General features: G+C 47.7%; 1 protein-coding gene and 1 pseudogene across 5 annotated transcripts in view; one reads left to right on the top strand and one right to left on the bottom strand.

Moving 5' to 3' along the window:
- Positions 1–15,510, bottom strand: part of LOC142784684 (uncharacterized) — a 285,299-nt gene that overhangs the window by 10,273 nt on the left and 259,516 nt on the right. For all 5 annotated transcript variants that reach the window (XR_012888726.1, XM_075883160.1, XM_075883161.1 and 2 more), the window contains one exon: positions 14,613–14,720. Coding sequence is in view for 4 of the 5 variants with exons in the window: in XM_075883160.1 (XP_075739275.1) it covers positions 14,613–14,720 (108 nt within the window). In the remaining variant the exon portion in view is untranslated. The remainder of the gene's footprint in view (positions 1–14,612; positions 14,721–15,510) is intronic.
- On the top strand, positions 5,544–8,487 carry LOC119179370 (uncharacterized; annotated as a pseudogene).

The raw sequence follows: 15,510 nt of genomic DNA, 5'->3' as shown, positions 1-15,510 counted from the left end.
ACGCTACTTCTGCAGATTAAGCATATGAACGATGCTTCCTTAAGACATATTATGCCGCCAGAAATGGCTTTATGCTCTCCCATAATAGAGTACTTTGTACTCTAAGTCTTCAACATTTTTGTTCTAAACACAGGTTTAGCGTAAGGGGGATCATTACCGTGGACGGGACAGATTTATGCTTTCCCATAGTAGAGTACCACGTACTCTAAATCGTTAACAACTTTTCCACTGCAATGCACTCACAGCCAATACGTGAATATGTGACGAAGGTATGTGACTGGTGCAAACATGATAATCATGAGACATGTCATGTAGCAACATGACTACATGCCACACTCGTGATGCTCTCGCAGTCATTTTGCTAGCTTCGCATGTACCAGATTCGGTATTACGTGAAACGAATGGATGACGTAGGTCGAGGACACATTCAAACATGATAATCACGACATGCGTGTCATGTAACAAGATGACTACATGCCGAACTCATGATGCGCTCGTGGCCGTTTCGCTAGCTTCACACATGCCAAATTTGGTATTATGTGACGTCAATGGATGACGAAGGTAGGCGACTGGTGCAAACATGATAAAAATGAGATGCGTGTCGTGTGACAACATGATTACAAGCCATAGTCAAGGCGCCAAACGTGACTCGTCGCACGTGCGTTCGTTTTGCAGCGTCACGCCGGCACGTAGCGTCGCTGTGCCCAGCGTGCACGTGCGTCAACGCTACATTGAAGTATATTGGGCCCTTCATGACGCGCTCGCGCCCGTTTTGCTAGCTCCATATATACTGAATTTGGTGTTACGTGACGTCAATGGATTACAATATGGATGACTAGTGTAAATATAAAAATCCTGACATGCGTGTCATGTAAGAAGATGACAACATACCTCGCTCATAGCGTGCTCGCGAACGTTTCGCTAGCTCCACATATACTAAATTTGGTATCACGTGATGTGAATAGATGATGAAGGTAAACGACACACACACATACATACAGTTGCTCTAGTAATATAATAGTTGGCGGTGATTTCAACGTTCCTTCAGTTATATGGGATACCGATTTTTCTGTACCGTCTTCAAATTCAGCGAAATGTTAAGTCGATATAGTCCTTTTTCATGATTTAACACGACTAGTTAAGCAACCAACCCGCGTACAGAATGCTACTGCTACAACTCTGGATCTTTTTTTCGTTAGCAACAGCATGCTGCGTCTTGTGGCAGACACCGATGTGCTTGATGGAATATCCGATCACAAATTGGTTTACATGTGCATTAATCTTAATGACGTTCCAAAAGGCAAGAGGGAAGAACGCGTGGTGTCTGTCTTCTCGCGCGCAAAAGATGTAGAAATACTGGACACATTAGACTTACATTTTTCTCTATTCACTTCACTTTCTGAATGTAGTACCTGTACTGTTAACAACCTTTGGTGTTTCTTCAAAAACCTTGTGTTGCAGTGCGTTCATGACTTTGTGCCAGAAAAAGTGAAAATAATAAAAATGTTAACCCTTGGATTACTATGCCAGTTGTTCATTCGGGGCGAAAGGCAAACAGGATAAGAAAACAGCATCGTCAAAACCACACTCGGTCGACCATGTATGCTTAAACTCAGTAACGTGCGTAAAGAATTAAAAGACAGTATCAAGGAAGCAAAAGATCAGTACTATAACGTCACTTTAGAAAACTTCTTGCTGTCATCCACAGCGAAATTCTGGCAGTATTTTGCCCCAAACAAGAAGCGTTTTCATAATATATGTGTAAATGGGACTATCGTAACTAATAAAGAAACTATTGCAATATCATTTAACATGTTTTTTTGTTCAGTGTTTACTGATGACGATGGGAGAAAGCCATGTTCGAAAACGCTTCATGATATCCCACCAATAAGTGACCTTGCAATATCTGAGGAAGGAATCTCTGCTTCTTAACATAGATCCCAAAAAGACACCTGGTATTGATAGCATACCTAACGCACTCCTTGTGAGGCATGCTGAATGGTGCTCGAAGTTTTTGTGCATCACTTTTCATAAGTCACTGTTACAGCGCGCGCTTCCAGATGACTGGAAATTCGGAAAAATTATCCCTATACCCAAATCACCTAACACTTCTCCCGTCTCCGCCTACAGACCGATTCCCCTGCTTTGCTCATGTGCGAAGGTATTAGAACATATAGTCAAGCATCTCTCAGTTTTTCTCGAAGAAAATAATTTAAGCAATGACCGACAACACGGCTTTCGAAAAGGATTCTCATCTGTCACACAACTGTCGGAAACCGTTCATGACATTGCAGCTATTCTAGATAGGCAAGGCCAGATTGACATGATTTTCCTAGACTTCGAAAAAGCATTTGATCACGTGTCGCATCCAAAACTTCTTGCAAAACTTAAACCTATACTAAAAAACCATACATTAACTTCATGGATTGAGGTCTACCTTTCTTATCAAAATCAAATAGTTTCTATGAATAACGTCCAGGCTAATTCACGATCGGTGAAATCGGAGATACCTCAGAGCTCTGTCCTTGGGCCACTTATTTTTTTAATTTTTATAGACGACATTGCCAATGATATCCCGGTTTCTATTACGTTTTTTGCAGATGATTGGATTCTTTATCAGGAAATACGTTAAGCAGACGACCAGGTTCTTTTAAACGCAGCGTTAACAAAAATATCTTCTTGGTGTGCAGTGTGGCAAATGAAGATAAACAAAAAGAAAACAGTAGCTATGCCCGTTATGCGCAAGCGGCTTCCTTTGAAACACTCATATTCCATCAATGGTCAAAAACTATCATTCGTTAAAACTTATAAATATTTGGGGTTGTATTAAGTGCTGATTTTAAGCGGAATGAGAATGTTGCCTACACTGAAAAGAAAGCTTTACAGAAACTAGCATTTCTAAGACGTTCTTTGCGCAAATCTACCCCAAAATTAAAATTAACTTCGTATAAAACTTTATCCATCCAATCCTCGAGTACTCGTCTGTGGTTTGGAACCCTCATAGCCAAGTAAATATTAAAACACTTGAAATGATTCAAAGAAAAGCAATCCGATTTGTATGTAATCGCTACAGTGCTCTTACGTCACCCAGTGAACTGTTAAAAAAAGCTGACTTGGATACATTGCAGGCAAGACGGCAACACGATCGATTGAAGTACATGTTTCTACTTTACCACGACAAGCTACGCATAGACAAGCAAGCGTACATAAAAATGGTTCACCACCGATCAACTCGTTCCGAGCATCCAAAAAAACTGAAGGAATATTCCTCTCAAATAAAAGCCTTTGAAACTCATTTTTTCCGCACACTGTCACTAATTGGAATGCTCTTTCTGCCGATCTGGTGAACTGCGAAACCATTCAGTTGTTCATGGAAAAACTTAAACACCAGCAACCCACTTGACTGATTTTTCTTTGCCCTTCGCCCTCTATTATTCCACCGTGCATCCTGAACAGACTTCCATTTATGTTCCACTTTCTATCACTTTTTTCATATCAATGCGTTGCATTTTTGAAATGTTGCCAATTTTTTAACCGTTACATGACGTTTGTTTCTTAGTTCTGTATGAGCAGATGTTTGTAATTATAGTTGTTTTTTGTACAAATACGCGTAAACCACTACAATTGTGTAAGTACTGGCGTTTTACTTTGATGCACTAGTTCTTGATGGTGTAGCTCTACATGACGTGTTTTCTTTCCTGTTGTATGTTCATATTTGTTTCCTTTTTTGTATCACCAACCCCTGCCTAAGGACTTATGTGTGAGGCTGGCAGTACTTCTGAAAAAAATAAAAATAAATAAATAACATGACAATCCCGACACGGAAGTCGTGTACGACATCATTTACTTCTACCCCGTAACATTGTGCCGATCTTAAAATAACATATCAACCTTTCTCATTCGTGCTTCGAATACCATTGATTCCCACTGTACGTGGGATCTGCCAATTTTTTTTTCTGGTGGTGCCCACTTAGACATCAAGTGGCTTTCATCTGTTAGTGTACGTATTATAACTTAAAAGATAGTTGTTTCCGAAGAAATATTACCCAGAGACTTGTATCGCTGACTTAATCTCCAGTAAAGTTTGCCTTGAATTCGATGCTTCCTAGATAAAACCATAGTGACAAGAGGACGCACTTTAAGCTCTATCTGACCTGAAAAGGTTGCCATGTTGGGCATGTGATGAAAACGCTCCTTCTCAGTCACCGAAAGCCAACAGCTCATCATGCCCCTAGTAAGATGGCTGCCGCAGCCGCCATCTTACAGTTGGTACGGCTTCCCTAGTGGGCAAGAATTTCCATTACAGCATTTTAAATGCGAAGCATTTCTTCGCGAGCTTTGGCGACATTGAGCATATTTATCTATCTATCTATCTACCTGATAGATAGATAGATAGATATGTGGGGTTTAACGTCCCAAAACCACCATATGATTATGAGACGCCGTAGTGGAGGGCTCCGGAAATTTCGACCACCTGGGGTTCTTTAAGGTGCACCCAAATCTGAGCACACGGGCCTACAACATTTCCGCCTCCATCGGAAATGCAGCCGCCGCAGCCGGGATTTGATCCCGCGACCTGCATGTCAGCAGCCGAGGACCTTAGCCACTAGGCCACCGTAGCGGGGCTCTATCTATCTACCTATCTATCTATCCAGCCGCCTAGAACTTTTAGCTCTCCTGGCCGTTTTATTAATGGTATTGATACTAAATTTGGTATGGCATAACATGACTCTATGAAGAACATATTTTACTAGTCATGATATGAAAATCATGACATGTATGTCATGAATGTCATAATTTACATTTCATGGTCCTGCAGTTCTTGTGTTGGTTTCATTTACATGGCATGTTGCAAAACTGGTATGGTATGGCATGATTGCATGGTGAACACAAGCGACCAACCCTAACAGGAAAATCATGAAATGCGTGTCATGTAACAACATGACTACATGCCACGCTAATGATGCCCTCGCGGCCATTTCGCTAGTGTCGGATATACCAAATGTGGTATTACAGTACGTGAATGGATGACGAAAGTATGTGATTGGTGCAAACATGATAATCGTGAGATGCTTGTGATGTAACAACAAGACTACATGCCACGCTCATGATGCGCTGGCGGCCGTTTCGCTAGCTTCACTTATACAAAATTTGTTATTACAGGACATAAATAGATGACGAAGGTATGATACTGGTGCAAACATGATAAGCATGAAATGCGTGTCATGTAACAACATGACTACATGATACGCTCATGATGCACTCGCGGCCGTTTCGCTAGCTTCACATGTACAAAACCCAGTATTACACTATACGAACGGACGACATAGGTAAATGACACATCCAAACATGATAATTGATGTATCCGTGACGTCACGCCAGCCGAAGCCGCCGTTATCACCACTGCTTCTTCTCCTTCCCTTCCCCTTAACCCCTCTCGCACAACGCTACATTAACCCGAGCTATCGCAATAAAGCTTTTGTCTTGGCCCAGCCACGGCCCTGGCGTGTTCGTTTCAGTGGCGACGAGGGTGGATGAAAGCGGTGCGGCAACTCCGTCCGTCATGACCGCCGCACCCACGGGAGGATACGCCAGCCCGCCGCAGTTCGACGAGGCGAGCGACAAGTGGCCCGCGTACCAGGTTCGGCTGGAAGCCTTCTTTGAGGGAAATGGCATCACGGAAGACAACAAGAAGCGGGCCCTGCTGGTGACTGCACTGTCCACCCACACCGTCGACGTACTGAGCGGACGTTGTGCTCCGGATAAGGTGAATGAACTTTCGTACCCACAAGTGATAGCCTTGCTTAAGCAGCACTTCTCGCCGCAACCGAACGAGATAGCACAGTCTTATAAGTTCTTCACCCGCAATCAGCTGCCCGGCGAACCGGTCAAGGATTTTGTCGTGGCGATTCGACAGATAGCGGACACCTGCAATTTTGGTGCTTCGTTGGACAGAATGCTACGAGATCGCATCGTGTGTGGTCTGCACAACGTCGGAGTGCGTCGGCAGCTACTCGCGAAACCACAGCTGACGAGGAGCGAAGCGGAAGAAATTGCGATATCTACCGAAATGGCCGAGGCCAACGCGCAAGAGATAGGAAGCCCCCACCGCTGAGGCAAGTGTGCATGCGCTGGGAGGCCAGTCCTATCGCCCACGAAGCCGGCCACAGATTGTTGGGTGCTACCGCTGCGGAGCAAAAGGGCACGGACCCGAGGATTGCCGCTTCCGCTCGGCGTCATGCTTCAAGTGTAAACAACGAGGTCATATCGCTCGAGCCTGTTGCCGCCGTGAGAGTGGGTTTGGGGTGGTACCACCAGAACGCCAAGTACACGCCTTGTCGCGGGAGGAAGACACTGGCACGGACGGTATGTTCGCGCTGGAGGCAGCGGACAGTCACATCGGCCACGTCGGCATTACGCAACCCATCGTGCGCACCTTGGATTGTGGTGGGGTTCCAGTGAACATGCAGGTCGACACAGGCTCGCCGGTTTCGGTCATCACGTGGCCCACATATGAGCGGAACAAAACAATGTGGCCGAAGCTGCGTGGTTCGCCATTGAAACTCACCTGCTTCCTGGGACGGCTTCCAGTGCGGGGACAACTTCAGCTCAAGGTTTCGTGCGGAAACAAGTCGACGGCTGGATCTTTGCAAGTCCTTGGTTGCTCCGGCCCAAACCTCTGCGGACGCGACCTGATTCAAGCGTTCCACATGCTCGAGGCACCGGTAATGAACGTGAACACGTCAGGTGAGCAACTGCCGTTACTCGGTGCTGACGACGTTAACGTGGACCGGTTGCTAGCAGAATTCGCTGATGTGTTCGCGCCAGGTTTAGGGCTCATAAAAGGGCCACCGGTACACTTCGAGACGCGAGAAAACGTGGTGCCGAAGTTTTGGAAAGCACGCGAAGTTCCGTATGCTTTTCGGCCAAAGGTCGACGCGGAACTGGACCGCCTTTCGGGCGCGGGTATTATTGTACCGGTGCCTCATGCGGAGTGGGCGGCGCCAGTGGTACCGGTAGTGAAACGGAATGGCTGCATCCGCCTTTGCGGCGATTTTAAGCTAACGGTCAACAAAGCCTGTCGCACTGAGCAATATCCGTTGCCACGGGTGGAGGATATCCTGGCTACATTAAATGGCGGTGAAGTTTTTACCACGATAGACTTGCGGGAGGCATACAACCAGCTTCCGTTGGATGAGGAAGCCATGCAACTCACGACCACAAACACGCATAAGGGACTGTTCAGCTTTACTCGCCTGCCTTTTGGAGTGGCGTCCGCGCCGGCCGTGTTCCAACGGCGTATGGAGACCATTTTGCAGGGACTTCCGGGTGTTCAGGTCTACCTAGACGACGTCATCGTGGCAGAGAAACGCAATGACTGCACCACCCTGCACGAAGTATTCAAGCGTTTCCGGGAATACGGCGTGCGCCTGAACGCAGACAAGTGCAAGTTCCGCCAACTAGAGGTGGATTTTTTGGGGCATCAAATCAGCGCTCGAGGTCTTCAACCAAAGACGGAAAACATAGACGCCATCCTTAAGGTTCAGGCACCACGGAATTCCGCAGAATTAAGGTCCTACCTCGGCATGGTAACGTACTACCACAAGTTTCTTCCCAATGCATCGACCGCCATGGCACCCCTATATCAACTACTCCGGAAGGAAGCTAAGTGGAAGTGGGATACCGCTCAACAGCAGTCATTCAGCAGTGTGAAAGACCTTCTGAAATCCGCAGACTTTCTGGCGCATTTTGACCCACACAAGCCGCTAGTCCTGGAATGCGATGCCTCCCCGGACGGAATAGGCGCAGTGCTTTCACACGATGTCGGGGGCGGGGTACTTCGGCCCATAGGGTTCCGCTCTCGGTTATTGACTGGAGCTGAGAAAAATTACTCGCAGCTGGAGCGTGAAGCCTTGGCACTTGTGTTTGGTGCGTCGAAATTCCGACAATACTTGCTCGGCAATACTTTCACATTGATGACGGACCATAAGCCGCTTGTTGCACTTTTTCACCCAGACAGGCCAGTGCCCGTGATGGCCGCTGCGCGAATCCAGCGGTGGGCCCTGCTGCTGAGCGCCTACGATTACGTCATCAAACACCAGCCCGGGAAAGACAACATTCCAGCCGATGCCCTCAGCCGACTCCCCACGTCAGCAACTTCCCAGCCAGAGACGCAGGAAGAAACTGTGGACGGTGAGTATGTCCTGCTCACGGAGACCCTCAATGATGGTGTCATGTCTGCGAAGCAACTGGGCACTCTCACGGAGCTTGATGACGATTTAGCAAAGGTGCAAAAATGGGTGCAGGAGGGATGGCCAAGAAATTTGGGGCCTAAGGACCAGCACTTGATGCCATACTTCAACCGGAAAGCTGAGATAACGGGGAGTTATGGGCTTCTATACTGGGGCCATCGAGTGATCGTCCCTAAGAGTGCCCGAGCAGTGATGTTACGTCTGCTGCATGATACTCATCAAGGGATTTGCTCAATGAAGCGGCTAGGGCGCTCCTTGATGTGGTACCCCCGGATCGATAATGACATTGAGCACATGGTTAAGTCCTGCACCAGTTGCATCCAAGCTGCCCCTATGCCCCCAAAGAAACCCCCTGTTGCGTGGCCAGAAACGGATGAGCGTTGGTCGAGGCTGCATATCGATTTTGCGGGGCCGATCGATGGTCACATGCTACTGATTGTGGTGGATTCACATAGTAAGTGGATAGAAGCGATACCCATGAAGAGTTCCACCACACACGCCACCATAGAGGCTCTGCGCACCTTGTTCAGTACATTCGGGTTGCCCCGGACGCTGGTATCCGATAATGGCCCACAGTTTACGAGTTGGGAATTTAACACCTTCACGAAGCTGAATAACATAGTACACCTCCGAACAGCACCGTATCACCCCCAGTCCAATGGGCTCGCGGAGCGGGCGGTTCGTACGGTGAAGTATTCATTGAAGAAGAATGTACAAGGGTCACTGAAAACCCGCCTGGCTAGGATTTTGCACAGGTACCGCAGGACGCCGCAGGCCGGGGGCCGGACACCAGCGCAACTCCTAATGGGCTACGATCTTCGCTCCAGGCTGGACAACGCAGTGTCCATTCCGCCCTCACCAGTTGACCGTCCCCTCCTCGATGGGTGGCAGCCCGGGGAGCCAGTCTGGGTGAGGAACTTCGGGCGAGGCGAGCCGTGGACTCCAGCCAGCATTACATCGACAGACGGAGCCCGCCTGGTGAATGCCGATGGTCCGGAGGGGAAATCATTAGGCGCCACAGCGACCAGGTGAAGCCACGGGAGTTGGAGCATGACCAGGGAGAAGTCGGTGACTCTCGGTGCCTCGAAACTGCCGGCGGGGCCCTAGCAGGAGGAACACCGAGGCGAGCGCCAACAAGGAGCGAGATCGCCGGGAGCCCCTCAACTCCGGTGTTGCGTCGCTCGGGCCGGCAACGCAAACCCCCAGACCGTTACTCACCGTAGGGGGAGCGGAATGATGTATCCGTGACGTCACGCCAGCTGAAGCCGCCGTTATCACCACTGCTTCTTCTCCTTCCCTTCCCCTTAACCCCTCTCGCACAACGCTACATTAACCCGAGCTATCGCAATAAAGCTTTTGTCTTGGCCTAGCCACGGCCCTGGCGTGTTCGTTTCAATAATCACAACATGCGTGTCATGTAACTAAATGACTACATGTCACACTGATGATGCGCTTGCGGCCGTTTCACTAGCTTCACATATGCCAAATTTGGTATTACGAGACGCTAATGGATGATGAAGGTATGTGACTGCAAACATGATAATCATGAGATGCGTGTCACGTGAGAACATGACTACATGCCACAGTCAAGGTGCCAATACATGTCGACATGTCGCGGTGCGCGTGTTCACCAGTGTTCATACCATCGCGACATGCTGGCATTGCCACGCCAGGCGCCGGTCTTGCCATATACTTGCAGGCGCGCGCCACGCTGTGTTGCTTCCATGCGTGCGCATTTCAGCGCGTCCGGCGTCTCTGTCACGAAAAGAGGGAGACACAGTGCTGTCTGGGTAACGCATTCGCCAGTTCCCATCGGGTCGCGCCGATGAACGCTGGTGGCGTCTGTCGCACGTGGCATGAGACTATAAAGTTCTTGCATTTCGCTGATGTATAGTGTCGCTGTGCCCTGCGTGCGCAGGCGTCAACGTCATGTTGGGGTATATTGAGCCTTTCATGATGCACTCGTGTTTGTTTCGCCAGCTCCACATGTACCAAATCTGATGTTACGTGACGTCAATGGATGGCGAAGGTATATCACTGGTGCAAACATGATAATCATGACATGTGTGTCATGCAAGAACATGACAACATACCACGTCGATAGCGGGCTCGCGGCCCTTTCGCTAGCTTCACATATACCGTATTTACTCGATTCTACCGCGCCCTCGATTGTAACGCACACCCGATTTCCACGATGGAAAAAAAAAACATAAGACATCGATTGCAGCGCCCATCCATTTTTGTTGCTGGCCCGCACGATCACACCACTCGAAAAAACGACTCCTTTCGGGAGCGTCTTCCATTTAAAAATGAGGTACGCGCGAAGCTAGTGCCCATCTGACGTGTAAGAGAGCATTTCCGTCACTGTAGTTTTACTGTGGACCGATGTCAGCACGCGAACTTGCTTCGCCCCCTTCTTCTCGACGGTTGTGGTGCCAGGCATGTCGAAGTAAAGAGGCGTCTGATCGGCATTTCCAATTTGCCCAAGTAGGTAGCCGTTGTTGTGGCGCAAGTTTAGGACGAACCTCTGAAAACTGTGAAGCTTTTCATCGTACTCTTCCGCAAAACTTCACGTATATGCCCGTTCCCCTTCGGAGGGAAAAGCCTTTCCTTTTCATAAAGTTAGTTAGCCAGCACCTGCTCGCTCTAAACTGGCTCCGCATTAGACCTTCTTCTAAGGCTAATTGCATAGCTTGCACTTGGAGGAGTTCTGTCGTCACGGGCCGCTGTGCGGCTCGCTGCTCAAGCACATACTCGCCGAGCAGTTCTTCAATTGCGAAAACCGACCCTGCTGTGGTCCACTGGAGCCTTTGCGTGAAGCTTTGCTGTCGACAATCTTCTGCCAGTCCCCACGCACGTTTCGGGAACTCCGAACGACCGCGATGCGGCCCGATTTCCGTCCGTTTCTGCACACGCAATGACTTCACTTATAAAGCGGCACCGTGGTGCACTCGTGTTTTTGGAGTCGGCCCTTTTATGCTGTCGATGCTAATGCACTACAAGTTGACGAACCCCTCAGCACACGTACGAAGTGCCGCACATGGGAAACACTTAGGCAGAAATGGCCGACGCGCCATGCCGACGCACGTAGGGGGCGGCCATTTTGGAAATGCCGATGGCAATAGAATGACCGTATTCATTTTTTTTTCGTACTCGATTCTAATGCGCATGCGATTTATGAACTCACTTAACCGGAAAAAAGATGCGCGTTAGATTCGAGTAATTACGGTATATGACGTAAGAAGGCAGGGATGGTTAAACGAATTAGATGAGGAAGAAGAATGAAATAAACATGGCATATGAGCCAGGCCACGTCTCCCAGTCATCATAGCGTCACACGAGTCGGCAGGATGGAGACCTGCCGACCACTTCATCAACCAGCCATCATTATCGAAGACCTCAGCGAGACGCAGTGACCGAACGCGGACCACAGAAGTGCATTGCCACTGGACACCGTTGCAACCATCATGACGGAACCATCGAATGACCTTCCCATCCCCAAGTACACCGGAGCAGCGGACGGTGGACCCGTGCAGGACTGGTTCTACCTGTTCGAGCTCCACGCTACCGCTGCATCATAGTGGGAACGGGAGATGATCACCAACTTCACTGACTACATCTCTAGTGCGGCTTTCAAGTTTTACTTGATACACATATTCGAAAACGACGAATCGTGGCAAAAGCTTAAAGAAGAAATGACCATCCAATTTCAAGGATACAATGACGACTATGACGGAGACTCGCTTATAACCAACCATCCACAGGCAACAGCACTCAGTTGTCTATTTCACAAGCAGTCTTCAAGCTTAAGAATGCCCAGCATGAATCGACCACTGCGACAACACAAAGTGGAACATGAGTACACTGACAGGCGACCAAGCATATTTCGGGAAAAACACAACCATCGAGCGGGCTTCCATTCTGCACGCAAGACGGCACTTCCAAAATGATCGCTTAAGCAAATGACACGAGACGTTGCTCAGCCACTTGATACTCTCGCATACATGGCCCGCCACCCAGTTTTACATCACGCGGCCCCTCAGGTGCTCGTAACGCTCACCGTCTGCCTCGTAACGACACCGTGTTCACAATAGATGAACCATCGACGCATCGGGAAAATACCGAACCACGCTATGATGACTCGAAAAGGTGTTTCTCATCACAAGACTTCATTTCTATGGCTCGGCAAACTGTGCAGTTCGAACCTAATAATGCCACGTCACCTGTGGTATCCCCATCCAGTGCTCACAGCTTCAAGAACCGAAAGTATGCAGAAGTAATACATACATCAAACCTCGCACGCAGCTGTCCGTCAGAAGCTTCCATACTGGACCACCTTACCGAAGCCTTTGAAGCGCATGCTAGCAATGATGGCGCATTACCAACTATGTCCGATAAGCAAGACACCAGTTCACCATGTATCAGCTGTCTACAGGACGCGTCCAACCTCGAAGGAAATGAATGCCCAATTCCAGAAGGGGCGCCACTACAGCCATCTCCTGAGTAGCACCAAAAACAAGCAAAGCCAAGCTCACAAACTCGGGAAACAATGAGAGAGACTGCAATGAGGGCATCGACGAACGCAAAATTCAACGAAAGTGCACTCACCAATTGAAGAACATCCTAAAATAAGATCTCTGAACCAAAGACCATTTCAAGACGTCAGACACTTTCGCACAAAGAAAAGTCACCAGAGGCACTTCCTGCCCCAGCTTTTACACCCACTGCACCACCACAGAAAACGCCGAAAAAGACGCGGAAGCACTGCTCGCACAGCGCAAGCACTCAGGCCCTTCATCCCAGTCTGTCAAAAAGCATGAAAGCAAGATGCACTGGGATTGCACCATTCACGACGAAAAATACAACCCTGACGATATCCCAACTTCAAATGCTACAGGCACTCCCAACGTTGTCCGTTCCTCAGAAGAACTCAACCGATGTCATCACCAGTTCAGATTTCCAGGGTGTGGTTATGCCATCCAGGACGTAACAGTCAAGCTCACCCACCAGAGTCTTCAGAGAAATCACCGGACTGCTTCCTCGGCTATGAAGATTTAGCGAGATTGTGAAACTGTGAATTTGGCCATTATTTTGTTTATTCTCTTCTTCAATTTGTTGTAGTTTGTAACCAGTGCCATCTTTCGGGGGAAGGGGCAATCCTGTGATGCAAGAAGGCACGGATGGTTAAAAGAAGCAGATGAAGAAGACAGAATGAAATAAACATGGCGTATGAGCCAGGCCACGTCTCCCAGTCATCATAGCGTCACATATACTAAATTCGGCATCACGTGACGTGAATAGATGTCGAAGGTGAACGACACACCCAAACACGATAATCATGACACGAAAGTCCTGTACGGCATAATTTACCTCCACCTCATAGCGTTGTGGCGATCTTAAAGTGGCATATCAATCTTCCTATTTCATGCTTCGCATATCATCGATTCCCACTGTACATGAGATCTGCCCATTTTTTTTTCTAGCCTCAGTTACTATGCATTGCTACGAAAAGTTACGTGAAATATGAAGTTTTTACTTAATCCCGTGCAGTGGTGCTTCAAATGAATACCCTTGCTGTCAAACTTTTTATTTATTTCATATTTCGTGAACTTTCTGGTAGAAATATGTGGCAACTGAAGCTCAAAAAAAGAAAAGGAAACCAACACAGCAGTACAAGTGACACAAAGAATAAAAATTTACCATCCACAGTTCTTGGGTCTTTTGAGGGGCAAGCGCGAATTCTGCCCCTCGAACACCTCAGCAAAGCCGCGCACAGCTCTTAAAGCGACCACAAATCGTAGACTACCAACCGAAGTTCCGCATGCGGATTGACTCTGTTTGGCCTGCACTTTCTGTGCATTGGTGCTACGGTCATTCTGCGCACACCCCTATCCTAGTAAACTAGCTTACCGCTTGGTGTGTGTGCACCTGGATCCCTGGATTGATTGATGTCGCAAACTACAGGTGGTCAACATGCCCTCCATTTCTCGCCGAAAGTAGTTCAACTGAAAATGTTTCAAGCCTGGTCGGGCATTTTGGTGCATCGTGGCGCGATTTCAGTGAATTTTGTGGTTTGGGTGCAGCTCAGCGCAAAAACTGGGAATTGAATAAAATTGGCGCAAGTGTTGCACTCCTTAACACCGCTGAACACTAGCGTCTGCACCTCACCTTTCACTGACTTAGCACTATACTCTGTGCAAGAAGACGAGGGCAAAAAAAAAAGCACAAGCAGTGAGCACTGCATTTCAACTGCAGCCCGAGGACATTTATGGGTAAGTTCAATAAAGCTAGCGCATGTGTAATTTCCACCTGATAAGAGTGCACACTTTCAAGTAGTAATAACAAAACAATGGAACTTACCAGCTCTTCATGGCCGAATGCCACCGATGGCGATATACAGCTGAAATTCCCATCAATCAATGACGGCTGCTTGGCATTCGTTATCAGAGACTCTTCTGGATGAGCCCACTGAAAGAGAAAAAGAAAAGAGGAAGAAAAAACTGCCCATTTTCAGATATAAATCTCTAACCTCCAATGTGAAGGCTTGTGCAAATATTCCAAATTCCAGTTCACTTCAATTGGAAATTTCAAAGTATTAGAAACGATCGGCTAATTCTATTTAATATTGGTCCACATGTAACCTCCTGTAAACCTGGTTTGACTGCAAGATAAAGGTTGTAAGCCTTGAAAGCACCTAACCAAGTGTATGTATTAATCAGGGCCAGGCAGTATCGCGATACAAGGGTATCGCGATAGTGCTTCACAGATACTTTTGAGTAGCTGTATTACTGTATTAAGAAACTTTTCAAAAATGTATTTGTATCTCAGTAGTAAAATACTTTACGATGTATCGCCCCCATCTCGATACTATCCAGGACATGGTTATCTCGTTACTTTTTTTCTGAAATGAGCTGAGACGTGCTTACAATGGAAAAATGTTTTTTTACTGCTGTGACCTTGACAGTCCGTGGCGAGATATGCAATCACCATATCTAGATTTCTGCTGAGGGTGAAACTGACTCCTACCTTCCTAAACGTGAGCTAGTCGCTTCACTACCTGCATCTCATTGTGCACCTTCAGGCAGAACTAGAATGTGCTTGAATGCCTGCTTGAGCTTCCTAACACTGTTATACTGCCATTTCGAATTCCAGCAGCGGTATTTTCATTTGAGCAGTATTGTATACTGCACAATGGGCGCCAACCAACAGAGTCGTTTTAAAATGTGTTCTCTCACGCCAATTGAATGAGCTTATCGGG

Source organism: Rhipicephalus microplus, unplaced genomic scaffold, assembly GCF_043290135.1.
Source record: "Rhipicephalus microplus isolate Deutch F79 unplaced genomic scaffold, USDA_Rmic scaffold_15, whole genome shotgun sequence".
Taxonomy (NCBI): Eukaryota; Metazoa; Arthropoda; class Arachnida; order Ixodida; family Ixodidae; genus Rhipicephalus; species Rhipicephalus microplus.
Note: the sequence above shows the minus strand (reverse complement) of the source record. Positions and strands in the feature narration are given on the sequence as shown.